Here is a 14,202-nt window from a genome sequence, read left to right on the forward strand (position 1 = left end):
AGCTGAAAAAACGAGTGATGATGCTGTGTTTTCAGCTCCGGTTCCCTTTCCACAACATTTTCGTGGGAGTCAGTCATCAATAAAAGCCTAATTCTGAAGAGCACAATCTGCTTCCTTCATGTCCCACCTACGGGACAGTTGTTCTGCTCACAACTGAAAGGGATTTTTCAAAACCTTCATGATGAGGCAGAGCATTTCAAGCAGAAGAATTCGGATGTGAGTGAGCCCGGATGCTGTGGTGCTTCCCCAAGCTGCTCAACAAGGGATGCTATTGTCTTTGACAGCTCACCCTACACAGTTTGTCACATTCTAATAAAGTGTTCTGAAAGGAGATGACAGAAAAATGAAAACCTAAATTCCATAAATCAGACTGAGATGTCCTGATTGTGTTTCTCAGCACCATCTCAGGAAACCAATATATTTTCATACTCTCTATAATCTCTAAACTTCCATGCTACTGGTGATCCACTCTGTTAATTTCTGATCACAAAATCTAATAATTTTGATAAGCAGATGCTCACTTACTAATCTCAATATACCTTACTTCAAGTGAACTACTAGTCACCTTCAGAGGTAGTCTTCAAAGCTATCTCCTGAATTGGAATTACGGACTCACAGGAGGTCAAAAACAACCTTGCTCAAATTGATCTTCTCTAAAGTTGTAAGAGATCAAAAATAATTTACACAAAGATGCCATTCCAACCTTTTGTCTCACAAGATAAACTTCTGATACAGAGTGCTCTAAAAAAAATATTAAATGTTATGTGATGGACCAAACACCAATAAGCAAATCAAGGCTTGTGGCAACCTAAACCCCAAAATTACAGTATTTCCAGCCAACATGGATTGGCCTTTCCATTAGCACATACCCATTAGTGACACAACTAATCTGCATGTCCTCTAACCCCTCAGACACCACGATCTGTCAGGGCAGGGCAGTAGTTCAATGTCAAACCTCTTGAGGAAGCTTTTGCTGAATCCTGCATGTAAAACATCTTCCCGTTAAGAAGTTCAGAGAGCTCCTATTTAACTTTTACAGTTAAATAAGCATTTATAGAATTTAAAGACCTCTTTGTCCAGTTTACAAAGCAATTTATGCAACAAAATCTCTAGTCCATTAATACAAAATCCCACAAGATCAATTAGGGAGTCTTCATTTCATTCATTTCTAGTGCTGGCAGTTACACTCCCATACTAAAATATGATACTTGTGGCCAAATCTCCCTGAAGCTCAAAAGCCTCTCTACATATAAAATTTATCAAGAGTTTAAATTTAAAGCTACAAAAACTATAAAGATCACTTTTCTGTTGAAATTCCTACATAGTAAGTTATGAAATAAGTACTGCACAAAGCCTACCAATCTGAGAGCAAAATGACAGCATCAATTTTACAAACATCTCCTGTCACAGAGGGGAGGAGAGGTGGTGTGGAGGCAATTATGAAAAAATTTAATTATGAAAAAAGGTACTTCTATCCTTACTCTTACATTCCAACACCCCAAGAAAAGGTCAGCACTCAAACACTGCTACTGTTTTTTGGAGTACATGCGGAAACAAATTCTTTAATCCAATTAGTAAACACTGTCAGAAGAGAAGAAGGCTGGGTCAAGCACACCTTGTAATTTCTGTGTAGAAGGCTCTACACCTGTTACAAAACTACTACAGGTAAATAACACATTTTTCAAAGTTTCAAGAAGTGAAAATTCAAATACTATCTCCGCTCTCTGCAGTGGGCAGGTATTTCTGTAAAGGTTTTGTTTGCTCTCACCAGTGAGGTTCCTGCTGCCAGCCAGGACAGGTGTGCTGGAACTGTAAAATGAGAACAACAAACTGAACTTTAAACAAGAATATCAAAGGGATATGGAGCTTAAAAAAAAAAGACAAATCAAGAATATGCACAACTCATACTGAGACCTACCTTCACAGATTAAAAACACATAGCACATCAGAACCAACACTGCTGGTTTGATCATATCTTCTTCCAGTGGCCAAAAAGAGACTTTTGTTACCATAAATACGGCAATGGTTTTCAAAAACAGTTTTACACCAACTCCCTGATAATCTGTGATAAATTATAGTGTTGGAAATTTTGTTCAATATGAGAATGCTTTGATTACTTTGTCCCTTCCCTCTATTTTTCAAAAAAAACCCTCAGTATACCTTCTTAAAAAATCAATTTATAGTAATTCATTGTTTCTATCATAATTGGGATGGACAGATGGGCTGGATATGACACAAGTCAGACTAAACCTAGCTTGATTTAATAAATCAAGCAGCTCCTATATGGAAGGAATGTTAAGATCACTATTACACACAAGCGTTTCCCCCCTGTTTCACTATCAGACATAAGTAACACTTGCCTAAAGGCCAAAGTAATGTTCCAAAAAGATAATTCAAACACCATTTAAGCTTCAAACAGACGCTCAGATGTTCATTAAAAGGCCTGCATTTCTTTGAATATTGGTATACATTGCTATATTTCAAAGCTTATACAACTATTTTGGTATCTGTGCTCTTCCACATTTGGGCATTAACCATTCTTTTGCAACAGGATTCTTTCTATTTGTTTTTGAAGTTTCTGACAGCTAAAGACCTAACTACAGCATAAAAAAGCACGTTATGTAGAAAGAGAAATCTGCTCTGTATGTGTACTAATTTTATATTACATATCATGATTTTTATTACCTATCTTCAGGATCTACTGCAAATTAAGTTATACTTCCCGGAGTGTGGGATTACTTCAAGGTGCAACAGACTTTCTACAGAGAATACACTTTGAAAAATACTGTTAAAAACATTAATCATCTACTATGGCACCAGTTCAGCAGCTATCAAACAGGATTTCTTGCTTTTAGTGACTTTTGTCAGTCATGTTAAAAACATCTTAAAAATACAGCATGTCAGAAAATGCCAGAAGGCAGGCTTGGATTAGATATTGGGAAGAAATTCATGGCTGGGAGGGTGGGCAGGCCCTGGCACAGGGTGCCCAGAGCAGCTGGAGTTGACCCTGGATCCCTGGAAGTGTCCAAGGCCAGGCTGGACAGGGCTTGGAGCAGCCTGGGACAGTGGAAGGTGTCCCTGTCCATGGCAGGGGGTAGCACTGCATGACTCTTAAGGACCTTTCCCACCCAAACTAGTCTGGGATTCTATGATCTCAGAATCTTCCTCTTAATCTGATAAAATCACTAGAAGGAAGCACCAGATCCATCTGAGTTTGGCAGTAATTTGCTGTAAGTACTTTTTTTACTGATTTAGCAGGAAATACAAAGGATTAGAAACTCTGCTGGCAAAACATCAGCAAGGGACTGTAAGAGGAGGAGCTGAGGGACTCTTTAGCCAGGTGACAGTGCTGAGCTGAGTCCATCATCCCCCGGGCTGTCCATGGGCCTCTGCTGATGCAGCAGCAGTGAAAAGAGAAAACAGCCCGTGGAAATGACAGCAGGAGGTCCTCCCAAACTCCTGGCAATCTAAGGAGCAGTGGCAATTTTCTAGTCGACCCAGCTGGAGCACCTTGAACGTTTTTCAGTTGGAATTGACACAACATGGGATTACACAACCCTGTGTGTTAGGACACGGGACCCAACCATTCAGAAGCCTCCTTCCACTCCCCTGCACTCCAAAAGTGATCCGTGATGGAAATATCAACAGCTTACTTACTTCTGCAAATGCCTACAATGATTAGAACTTCAGCCAGCACGTTATCCCTCAGCACAGGAAAGGGAAAAAATCAGATTACAGCCCCACAAACTCCCTACACCCAGTACAGGAGATTAAAAAGAATAAATAAATAAACAAACAGTGTTTGGCATGAAGACATATGAGGTAATACAAAACCTGGCAACTAAGGTGAGATAGCAATTCAATTTTAAACTAAAATATGCTTCACTTTTGATAAATATTATGGTTCATAAGTATGAAAACAATGTGGTAGGAGTGAGGAGGCAGAGTGAGCCTCAGCAGATCTGAGATGCTGCAGAGGAATAGAAAAGCCTCTGCTTCCCAAGAACAGGATGGAAAATAAATCAGTTTCCCATCTAGCCATTAACAATAAATATCATTAAGAGCACATAAAAAAAAAAATTCGGGTCTAAATCTCCGGCTTTCCAGTCCTGGGCGCATTTAAAGGGACACAGGGGCATCCCAGGGACCCTGCGGGATCACAGGATCCCTGTACAGGCTAACGAGACACAGGCACATTCTGGGAACCCTGTCACGAATTCCTGGATCCCTAAGAGACACAAGGACATCAAGGGGACCCAGGGAGAGATCGATTCCTGGATCCCGAAGGGACACAGGTACAACCCGGGAACCCTGTGAGGGATCCCTGGAGATGCCCCAGCCCGGCCGAGGACACGACGGGTGCCGGTGCCCCGGCAACACTCCGCAGCGCCGGTGTCGAATTACGCAAGGCATCCCTCCATCTATCGCGACAGAGGCCCGCGCCACGAGGGGACGGTGACGTCGGGACAACGGGGGGATCTCGGGGGCCCCTTTCGGAGCCGCCGACCGCCGGGTCCACCCGTTGCCTGCCGCTCGAAAGCTCCGCCGACGCCACGCTTACCGTCCGTACCCTGGGCCCGAGGTCGGTGGCGGGGTCGGTGGTGGGGTGCTTCGGCCGGTGCCTCTCCCGGGTCCCCTCACGGCCCCTCACGGTCCCCGCCCGCCTCCACGTCGCCGGCGCGGCCCCGCTGCGCGTGCGCCGAGCCCGCGCGGGGCGGCGCGCGGGGCACCACGGGAGTTGCAGTTCGTGACGGGCGGGGCGGCCATGACACCTCCCGTGCTCTGGGCTGATTCCCCAGTGTGGGCAGCAGCGGTGGGGGGATTCAGCCCATGTGCCCCTGTGCTCAGGTGAGACCCCACCTGCAGAGCTGCCCCAGCCCTGGGCAACAACAGCACAAGGACGTGGAGCTGCTGGAGCCAGCCCAGAGGAGGCCACGCAGCTGCTGCCAGGGCTGGAGCCCCTGTGCTCTGGAGGCAGCCTGGGAGAGCTGGGGCTGCTCCCCTGCACAAGTATTCAGGCTCCAGGGAGAGCTGAGAGCCCCTGGCAGGGCCTAAAGGGGCTCCAGGAGAGCTGCCCAGGGACTGGGGACAAGGCCTGCAGGGCCAGCACCCAGGCAATGGCTTGCCAGTGCCAGAGGGCAGGCCCAGCTGGGATATTGGCAAGGAATTGCTGGCTGGGAGGGTGGGCAGGCCCTGGCACAGGGTGCCCAGAGCAGCTGGGGCTGCCCCTGCATCCCTGCAGTGTCCAAGGCCAGGCTGGACAGGGCTTGCAGCAGCCTGGGACACTGGAAGGTGGCCCTACCCATGGCAAGGGGTGGGTCTGGATGAACTTTAATGTCCCTTCCAACCCAAACCGTTTTGGGAATATTCTGATTCCCTACTCTACATCCCTTATTTTCAGTGGGACATGAGGTAAGCCCAGAAAATGGGACCAACAGTGAATGTCTGAGGGCGGGAGAATTAACAGGCCCCATCCTGCCCTTGTGCTGTTTTAAATCATTGCTTCTCCAAGGGTAACCTCTAAAGTGTGTTTGGAACCATCAACAGCAGGTTCCAAGGGCTCATTAAAAGGCAAACCCTTTCCACTGTAGTTCTGAGTTTATTCCCACATTCCACGTGGTGAGTGACAGCAAATCCCCAGGCGGGCTCTCACAGGTCCCTGGCCTGTGCATGCCAACAGCAGGTCTGCAAACATGGGGTGTAACCCTGGGTAAACACTGCCACACACAGCAACAGTCCTGCTCTGGGGCTCGGCCTGGTGTTCACACAGCGCTTGATGGTGTAATACATGGAGTTGATTAGTGCAAACTAAATTGTAACTGTTATTAAAATTATTATTAGAAGCAATCAAAAGAATCAGTGTTTCAAGGCAGATGAACCCCTTTACAGATGTTATATGTTAAAACTGAGGTACAGGATGTCGTTTGGAAGGTAAGTGATGTCCCAAGATGGAAATGGCCTTGAGATGGACAAAATTAGAACGACTTTAGGCATTGGGCCTAAAAAACAGTAAATATAAGACTAATTAGTAGAGTTACAAAATACAGCACTTAGTACACACACTCAAACCTGTGAGGCCATCAAAAGGACAACAAGGAAGAAGAGAAGCCTTCACCAAAAGACCACCAAAAGAAGACTGAAGACCCCCGTAACAACAAGTGAAGCATGTGCCATGAAGAATAGTGACATAAAGTAAGAAAAATCGGAAATAGGAAGAAACTTATGGGAGACATTAATGAATATGTATAAGCATACAGTATATAAGTTTAGCTTGAAGTGCTTTGTTTTGTACATGAGGCAGAGTGGGAAGCCTCCGTACCCCGGTCAGTTTTGTACGTGAGGTGGCATGAGAAGCTCTCCCTGTACCCCAGTCGGTTTTGCTTATGCTTTAATCATACTTAATTACTGGCAAATTATATATATAAATTGTAATTTTTACTAAACTGTGTTCTTTAATACTAAATTACTATTTCATTTACTAAATTGTATTCATTTTTAATTCAACTTTTTAACTCAAAAAGACCTAGTTGTCAAAATTCTAATTTCATTTATAACAATGGGAATGGCCGCGGCCACAGAGGTGCTGCATGGTCAACAGCACAGCTAAGAAACACCCTGTGACCAAAGGAAAGGTTTGTCTGGAGCAATCCCCATGCTAAAAACAAGCATTGCTATGCCAGTGGGTGTACAAACATGTCTATTTCACAACATGTCAATTTATGTTTCACTGTCATGCCAAGGCCAGGCTGGACAGGGCTTGGAGCAACCTGGGACAGTGGAAGGTGTCCCTGTCCATGGCAGGGAGTAGGACTGGATGAGATTTAAGCCCCATCCAACCCAAACCATTCTACAATTCTAAAACAACAGTGAAAGAAAGATACAGCACTACTATCTAAAGGCATTTCTAACACAAAAGAATCACCATGGCAAACATAGCCCTCTGGACCTTTTCAATTAAATGACTGCAGCCAGGTTCACTGAAAACAGGAATAATGGCAGTCTGTTACAACCAAAATATGATTTGGTCCAGCACGTATGCTCTAACAATCAGACAACTGCACAAAGAAGATAATCCCTTCTTTCATGTCTTAGGCAGTTTAATGGAACAGAATTATTTCTCACTGAAGGAGATTTTAGTTAACCTAAGTGTAAATTACATTTCTCTTCATTTCCTTTACCTGCGACCTCCAAAGCCACTTTTCTTTCAGCAATAATGTTCTGTACAGAACTCTACAGAACTGTTCTGTTTTGTACAGAAATCATGAAGCAATGACTCTTGAGAACCTCAGCAGCTAGTCCAACAGCTCCCAGAATTGAGCTGGGACATGGTTGCTACATCTGGGTAATAACAGCATAATGTTACTGTCATTAGATCAGAAATTAACTTTATTTTCGGTTTAGACATTCTTAGCACAGGATAAAGCCCATCAAAATAATCAGCAACAAAAAATTAATTCATTTTTATTTAAGAATTTTTGGCATATACTTGTATCTTTTAAAATGTGTTTTTCAATAACTTATTGGAAATCAGCAACTTCTGCAAACCAACATACTAAAGGTACCACATCCCAATAAGACCTTCCCATTAAGAAAAAAATTACTTGAAATTAGTTTATTTGAATGATGTTTTTTCAAATATTGATTTATTTATATTTCCTCAATAGTATTTAAATAAAGCCGGACAAGTTTAATGCTGTAGAACTTAGGTCTAGATTTGCAGTACTTTGATCCCCTAAAGATGCCAACTCTGAAATTTTCTAGAAGTCTTCAGTGTAAATGAAGCTGATACTTGGTCTAGGAAATTCTGGAAGATGCCCACATGCCACCATCAGGTGCCTAAACCTTTTGTAAATCTTGTTTTTAGCGAGAAACAAGCACATGGGAATTCTCTCAGTTAAATTCAACTCACTTGATCAATATTATTCCCTCACATGAGAATTTCCTTAATTTCCACCTGCTTATTTTTCTTAAAGGCTTTGTGCACTCCTTTGCATCCCAACAGATGACCTCATGCACTCCAGCCCAGACTTGGGCCTTTGTTTTCACTTGATTTTTATTTAACTATTCACAACACAACAGGATTATTGACCTATTCTTGAAAAAGAATAGGGCCAGAGGAGTTATAACACAAATCTCCTGACAGGACTTCAGTGAAGTGTCTCATAAAGTTTTGTGATGTACATTACTCGCTTTAGGGTTTAACTGCAGCTAAGAAAAGCAGTGGAACACCATTCCAGCGACCACAAATGTATAATCTTTTTTTGCATTATCTGCCTGTTTTAGTTTTTGCAGTTTTTTCAGAAAAGGCCTTCTTTTGCAGAAGGCCTGGTGTTTAAATACAGTGCTGGTGCACAGCTTGAAGCCTGGTGCAGCCTGCAATCTAATTTACTATATACTTTATTTTCTATGTTATTATTCAATGCATTTCCTTCTGTAATAATATCCTAAGTAATTTTAAAAAATGAATTATGGAGACTTCATAAATTCATAAATGAGTACATTTACAGATTAATGGAGCCCCAGTAATGCTCCTGCTGTACTTTTTGTTGTGTTCACAGCTGTTTAGAGGTAAATACACTCTATGGTCAGTTTATGAGACGCCCAGCATGTTAAAACAGCATGGAAGGGATAATCTCTTCAGCAATGCTCAGGATGTCAGAACACATATTCTTATTTAGCTGTAGAGCTGCAGCTTGGACTGGGCATGACTGGGAAATCTCCAATCCTGTGTCCAGCTTTGGGCCCTTCATGACAAGAAGGACATGGAGGGGCTGCAGCGTGTCCAGGGCAGGGAATGGAGCTGGGGAAGGGGCTGGAGCCCCAGGAGCGGCTGAGGGAGCTGGGAAAGGGGCTCAGCCTGGAGAAAAGGAGGCTCAGGGGGCCCTTGTGGCTCTGCACAAGTCCCTGGCAGGAGGGGACAGCCGGGGGGGTCGGGCTGTGCTGCCAGGGAACAGGGACAGGAGCAGAGGGAACGGCCTCAGGCTGGGCCAGGGCAGGGACAGGGGGGAGAGCAGCAGGGATTTCCCCATGGAAAGAGGGGTCAGGCATTGAAAGGGGCTGCCCAGGGAGGTGTTGGAGTTCCCATCCCTGGAGCTGTCCAAGGAATGAGTGGATGTGGCACTCAGGGCTGGTGACACTGTGGGGATTGGTCACAGGTTGGACTCCGTGGTCTTTTCCAACCTAAATGATCCTTGGATTCACTGATCTGATGGGGGTTATGTTCCAAAGATGAGACAAGAGCTGGTTAGACAGCAATTCCAAACTCAGGTCCAAACAGAGTGGCTCGTTAAGGAAGAGCAAACAGTATTAATCAAGGTCATTAACACGGAGGTGTCTGTGCCCCAGCTCATTGCAGTCATGGCTGTGGCTGCAGGGGCAGAGCTGTGAACGCTGTGGATCAATTCACACCAGCTCCGACCAAATCAGGCACCGGTAGGAAATGAGACACCTCTGCAGGGGCACTGGGCAAAATCAGATACCAGGGTAGTTAATTAACTGGTGAAAGGAATCAGTCACAAGAATAAGACTGGACCATAGTGACAGTTCAGGGACTGCCTGTATAAAAAGGTGCATTTTTAGGCGTGCCTGAGGGAGCATTTTAGGGAAATTAAATCATAAAGAACAATCTAAAACTGCTAGAATGGTTTCCTTTTTAATCTTTTAAAGAGCTCTCTGGTTTGGCAGACAGGAAAAAGCAGGAATTACCACTTTTATTCCTTACTAAGCACAGGGACATTTAAAACCCTTCACAGCTGGGATGCAAGTCAGCAGCAGAATCCATCTTCCCAGGAGGAAGTAAAAGCTTGCCCAGTGAGCTCAGTTATTTTAGGACTTCCTTCTGCCTGGGGCCTGTCTCCAGGTTTTCAAAGATTTTGTCACCATTTTAAGCATTTATAGCTCTGAGCTCTAAGAATGCTGTGATTCTGTGTAATAACTGCATGAAGCGACTTATTTTTAAGTAAAATCCTGGTTTATTGTAATGAAAATTCCACAAGCATGTTAAAGAGGTTTTAGTTGGATTTTTTTTTTTTTTTTTTTTTAAAGCCAGAACTGCACCATTTAAAATCACTACAACAGAACATAAAGCAACATTCTCTTGCATCATGCCTCTGCTGCTCCTCTTCAGGAAAAAAAGGGCGTAATATTTCAAGGAAAATAATTAAGGGAAGTATCACATCAAGACTTTCTGCTTTTAGTAAGCTAAATAAAATCTGTATGTAGTATAACTCCTTTAGCTCATCCACAGATTTGACATGAAAATCTAAATTCTTCACAGATAAATTATGAGCTTTTGTCACAATGCAGTCCACAGTTCTTCACCAAGAAGAGATAAAGCCTTTAAGGTGAAAGCCTCAAGTACTGCACTAGCACTTAGTGACATCAAGATGCTAAAATACATTTACCTTCCATAAATAGATTTATTCTTAAGTTATTTAACCTAAACTCTAATCACACCAAACAGATGGTAGATGAAAAGTAGTCCCAGCAAAGAAAATACAAAGAATTTCGGCTTTCAAATATTTTAAATAAACAAATGAGCCAGCTGCCATTTTAGTGACAAAAGAGACCTCCTCCTGCAAGCAATAAAGGTTTTATTCAGCTAAAATGTGCAAAGAATAAAGTCTCAAAGTGAGAGGAATATCAGCAGTTCATACTGGACATGAGGGAGTAAAATCCTTAGGAATTAACTCCTTTAAGCTGTTTTCTTGTCATCAACTGCTGTGGAATTCTTTGCAGCACTTCCATTTGCAATGCCATTGCTTTCAGACTGCAAATAAAAAACAGCGTCATTAATGAGATGTCAAATTAGAACTTCACACCTAAAACAGGAACAGCTGGTGACAAAAATGGCTTTTAGAAGCAAGGCCAGTAAAGATCTACCAAGAAATATGGAGCAAGAACCAAAAATGGTGGTTTCTGTGTAGATTTACAGATGATTATTGTCTCAGGGGGAAGGGAAAAATGAGGGCAGCGACAACATTTACAAGGCCTTGTGTTGTGATAGAAGATAAATAATAAAAGCATAATTTATATGCATTAAGCATCCTCCCCCATTTTGAGTGGCAGAACTGGCTGAAGAGAGGGGCTGTTTTTAATTTCTGCTTCATACATCTGTTGGGATTCACCAAATGCTTGACTTTTTTCTTCTCTGCAAGAACAGCCAGTTGTTAAAAAATAATAATAATTACGCTGTTTCAGGATACAGGCACAATTCCTATTCCTCTGAGACCAAGAAGCTGTCTTGAAGCAACCATTTCTAGCTGGCACAGTAGTGGTAATTGCTGTTTCATACAAAACATCTGTTAACACACCCAATGAATAAATTATTCACCCTCCTGTGGTGCCTGCTCTGAGCTACCACTGGGTGGCTCATCCCGGAGCTTCCCTGCTTAGCTGGGGGAATTAATCTTACTTTTTGGCTTCCAGATTCATCCTCCCAGTCTCTTTTGGCGGCTGCAGGTCCCTGAGGGTCCCCAGCGCTGCCTCCTGGCCCCTGCCTGGAGTTGTCTGGCTCCTGCACAGCCCTCTTGGGCCAGATGCGCTTGATGAAGGGCGCGATCATGGGGTAGATGTAGGGCTCCACGAACTTCTTGTAGACCCAGAGCAGAACAGGGATCACGATGCAGGGAATGCACACCATGGCTCCTTCTTACCCTGGAAGAGAGATGGTGAGAGAGGGGGGGAAAAAACAGCTTAGGGCAGCAGTGTTTGTATGCCAGAAGCTGAGAAAACGGTATTCACACAGTAAATAAAACACATATCTGATATTTAAACGTAGATTATTCTTTAATTATAAATTAGCTGCTAAAGTTTCAAAAATGATGTGTGTTCTAATATTATGAAGCCTCCAACAGAGGGAATATTCTTGCCATTTTAATGGAAAAACCAGAACAGTTTGCTATTAATTCATCAGTCCTACAGATGCAATTAAGCAAAACAAATTCAGGAAAGAGTTTCTGCTTAAACCACACAAAAAAGTTTAAGCAGTAAGCTGCCAATATTAGCCCTGCTATTTAGTGCCTGCTATATTAAGAGTCCAAAGGGTTTGTTTTGCTCAATCCATTTTTATTTAAGGAAAAATTAGACAGCAGAAATCCATCCAATGGGTTGCCACCACTGAAGGGCAGGACAGTGGGAAAAGGGAAAAAAATTCCAGTCAGAATTTGAGAGAATTGGAATATGGGTTACTTTCTTTCTTCTGCCCTCACTTGATCCCAGACCAACCCTATAAAATTAACTATCAGAAAATGAACCATGCCCTCTTCCTGAAACCCCACAAGTCTTCAAAATTTGCACCTTGGAGTCTATGATTAAAAAAAAAGCAGGAAAGCAAAGCAAGGGGGCAGAGAGGTCCAGCTGGGAGAGGAAGCAGTTAAACAGTTAAACCTGTTCCTGCCAGTGCTGACAAACAATACATTAGACACACTCTGCTGCCACACAACTTTGCCCTTCACAGTCCTCCTCTCTAGGCTGCTGACATCTCAGTTCTTACATTAAGAAGCAAAAAAAAAAAAAGCTTTCCAAGATGGAGAATGAAGAAGCAGATGCACACACTTCACTAGGGACCAGTTTCGCTTTTTTTTTTCAAGCTATCCTGAAGAGTTTTAGCCTTGTGGAAAAACAGTGAAACAGTTTCCAGCTGGCTACTTCCAGGTTCTGTTCTGGCTGCTTCAAATACAGTTTAAATCTACTCTCTGAAGTCTGAGAAGAATGTTATAGTGAAACAACACAAACGAGTTAATCCGTTAAATTAATTAAAAAAATAAAATCAGATACTGTCTCCACTAGAGCTTCCTAAATATTAAATTTCCAGCAAAATGTGGATTCATCCAGCAGCTTAAGAAAGTGGGTGGAGGGAACACCTCAGGCTGCAGAATCACTACAGAATTATCTGGGTCGAAAGAGAGCTTCAAAATAATTTTTTTTCTATTCCCTGCCATGGACAGGAACACCTTCCAGTGTCCCAGGCTGCTGCAAGCCCTGTCCAGCCTGGCCTTGGACACTGCAGGGATGCAAGGGCAGCCCCAGCTGCTCTGGGCACCCTGTGCCAGGGCCTGCCCACCCTCCCAGCCAGCAATTCCTTGCCAATATCCCAGCTGGGCCTGCCCTCTGGCACCGGGAAGCCATTGCCTGGGTGCTGTGTCCCTGCATGCTCCCTCCGAGGGAAACAGCACGTGTTGTGTTGCCTCTGCAGCCGCTTCGTGTCAAAATTCCTGACCAAAAATCATCCGTACCTCAGCCTGATGCACCAGCGGTCCCTGGGATCAAGGTGAAACACCGTCCCGATGAATTCCTGCGCTGACTTGGTGATGCTCCGCCACCTGGTTAGCAGGGAGAAAGAAGAAGAGGAGGGAGAGCGGAGGTGGTGAGGCTGCGGCCGGAGGGTTAATTTCCGCGGCAGGCGGTGCTGCTGCTCTCCGTGAGCCCCCACCCGCGGGCCAGCAAACCTCGGCACGGCACGGCTTCGTCACCAGCCGCCGGAAAACGCCCCAAAGGGCAAAACCGCAGGGTTTTCCCCGTTTTCCATAAAGGACGAGCCAGCCGAGGAGGCTGGCTCACATCAGGTGTTGCTGTTCTGCTCTCCGAGGGCGGTTGGGGCCGGTACAGACCGTGAGCCCCCCGTTACCGGCGCCGCCGGGCCCGCGCGGGCCGTGCGGAGCGGGGCGGGGTGCGCAGGGCAGGGTGAGGTGGGATGCGGGGATCATTCCCTGCTCCCGGTGCTCCCGGTGCTCCGCACCCACCTGAGCCCGCACCGGAACAGCCCCGCGCTTCCGGGGCGGTGCTTCCGGCCAATAGCAGGCGGCAGCGCGCATCACGTGGCGCGCCAGGCCCCGCCCCCACCCGCGGGAACGGGGACAAGGCCAGCATTCCCGATTATCCGGGATTTGGGAAAGTGGGGAATTTGGGATGGCCCCGGCAGCCCCGCGGGAACACGCGGTCTTGGCGTGAAGGTCCGATATTGGTTATTCCTGGCTGGGTGGGCAGGCCCTGGCACAGGGTGCCCAGAGCAGCTGGGGCTGCCCCTGCAGTGTCCAAGGCCAGGCTGGACAGGGCTTGCAGCAGCCTGGGACACTGGAAGGTGTCCCTGCCCATGGCAGGGGTGGCACTGGATGCCCTTAAAAATCCCAGCCAAACCATTCTATGATTCTATAATATTCACTGCCCCTGTCCCACAGAAATGCCCAGCACCAGGTCAGAACT

At 45.0% G+C, this 14,202-nt stretch overlaps 3 protein-coding genes across 51 annotated transcripts in view; 1 reads left to right on the forward strand and 2 right to left on the reverse strand.

Moving 5' to 3' along the window:
- The window catches only part of DYM (dymeclin), a 210,157-nt gene extending 205,434 nt beyond the window's left edge, over positions 1 to 4,723 (reverse strand). For 10 of the 48 annotated variants that reach the window (XM_086867487.1, XM_086867503.1, XM_086867492.1 and 7 more), the window contains exon 1: positions 4,562 to 4,714. Coding sequence is in view for 1 of the 48 variants with exons in the window: in XM_086867486.1 (XP_086723612.1) it covers positions 1,769 to 1,809; positions 1,919 to 1,973 (96 nt within the window). In the remaining 47 variants the exon portion in view is untranslated. Of the gene's footprint in view, positions 1 to 1,768; positions 1,810 to 1,918; positions 2,063 to 3,657; positions 4,522 to 4,561 lie in introns of those variants that run through there. The other 38 variants (XM_086867504.1, XM_086867493.1, XM_086867485.1 and 35 more) reach the window with 21 other exon arrangements.
- Positions 1 to 14,202, forward strand: part of ELAC1 (elaC ribonuclease Z 1) — a 511,775-nt gene that overhangs the window by 27,815 nt on the left and 469,758 nt on the right. The gene's annotated exons all lie outside the window — the stretch shown is intronic.
- CZH18orf32 (chromosome Z C18orf32 homolog) lies at positions 10,576 to 13,812 on the reverse strand. 2 transcript variants are annotated; one of them, XM_086867562.1, is made up of 4 exons: positions 13,743 to 13,812; positions 13,236 to 13,322; positions 11,414 to 11,655; positions 10,576 to 10,768 (listed from the first exon to the last, which is right to left on the reverse strand). In XM_086867562.1, the coding sequence occupies exons 3-4, from the start codon at positions 11,639 to 11,641 to the stop codon at positions 10,694 to 10,696; spliced, it is 303 nt and encodes a 100-aa protein (XP_086723688.1). In that variant the 5' UTR covers positions 11,642 to 11,655; positions 13,236 to 13,322; positions 13,743 to 13,812; the 3' UTR covers positions 10,576 to 10,693. The 2 variants fall into 2 exon arrangements, with proteins under 2 accessions (XP_086723688.1, XP_023802312.1); XM_023946544.2 differs by having other exon boundaries at positions 13,449 to 13,760.

The sequence above is a fragment of the Cyanistes caeruleus genome, chromosome Z, assembly GCF_971803275.1.
Source record: "Cyanistes caeruleus chromosome Z, bCyaCae1.hap1.1, whole genome shotgun sequence".
Classification (NCBI taxonomy): Eukaryota; Metazoa; Chordata; class Aves; order Passeriformes; family Paridae; genus Cyanistes; species Cyanistes caeruleus.

Coding starts and splice junctions, on each gene's coding strand:
- CZH18orf32 (XM_086867562.1), bottom strand. CDS start 11,641: ATGGTGTGCATTCCCTGCATCGTGATCCCTGTTCTGCTCTGGGTCTAC. Junction 10,769..11,413: donor ATGAATCTGGAAGCCAAAAA/GTAAGATTAATT, acceptor TTTTATTTGCAG/TCTGAAAGCAATGGCATTGC.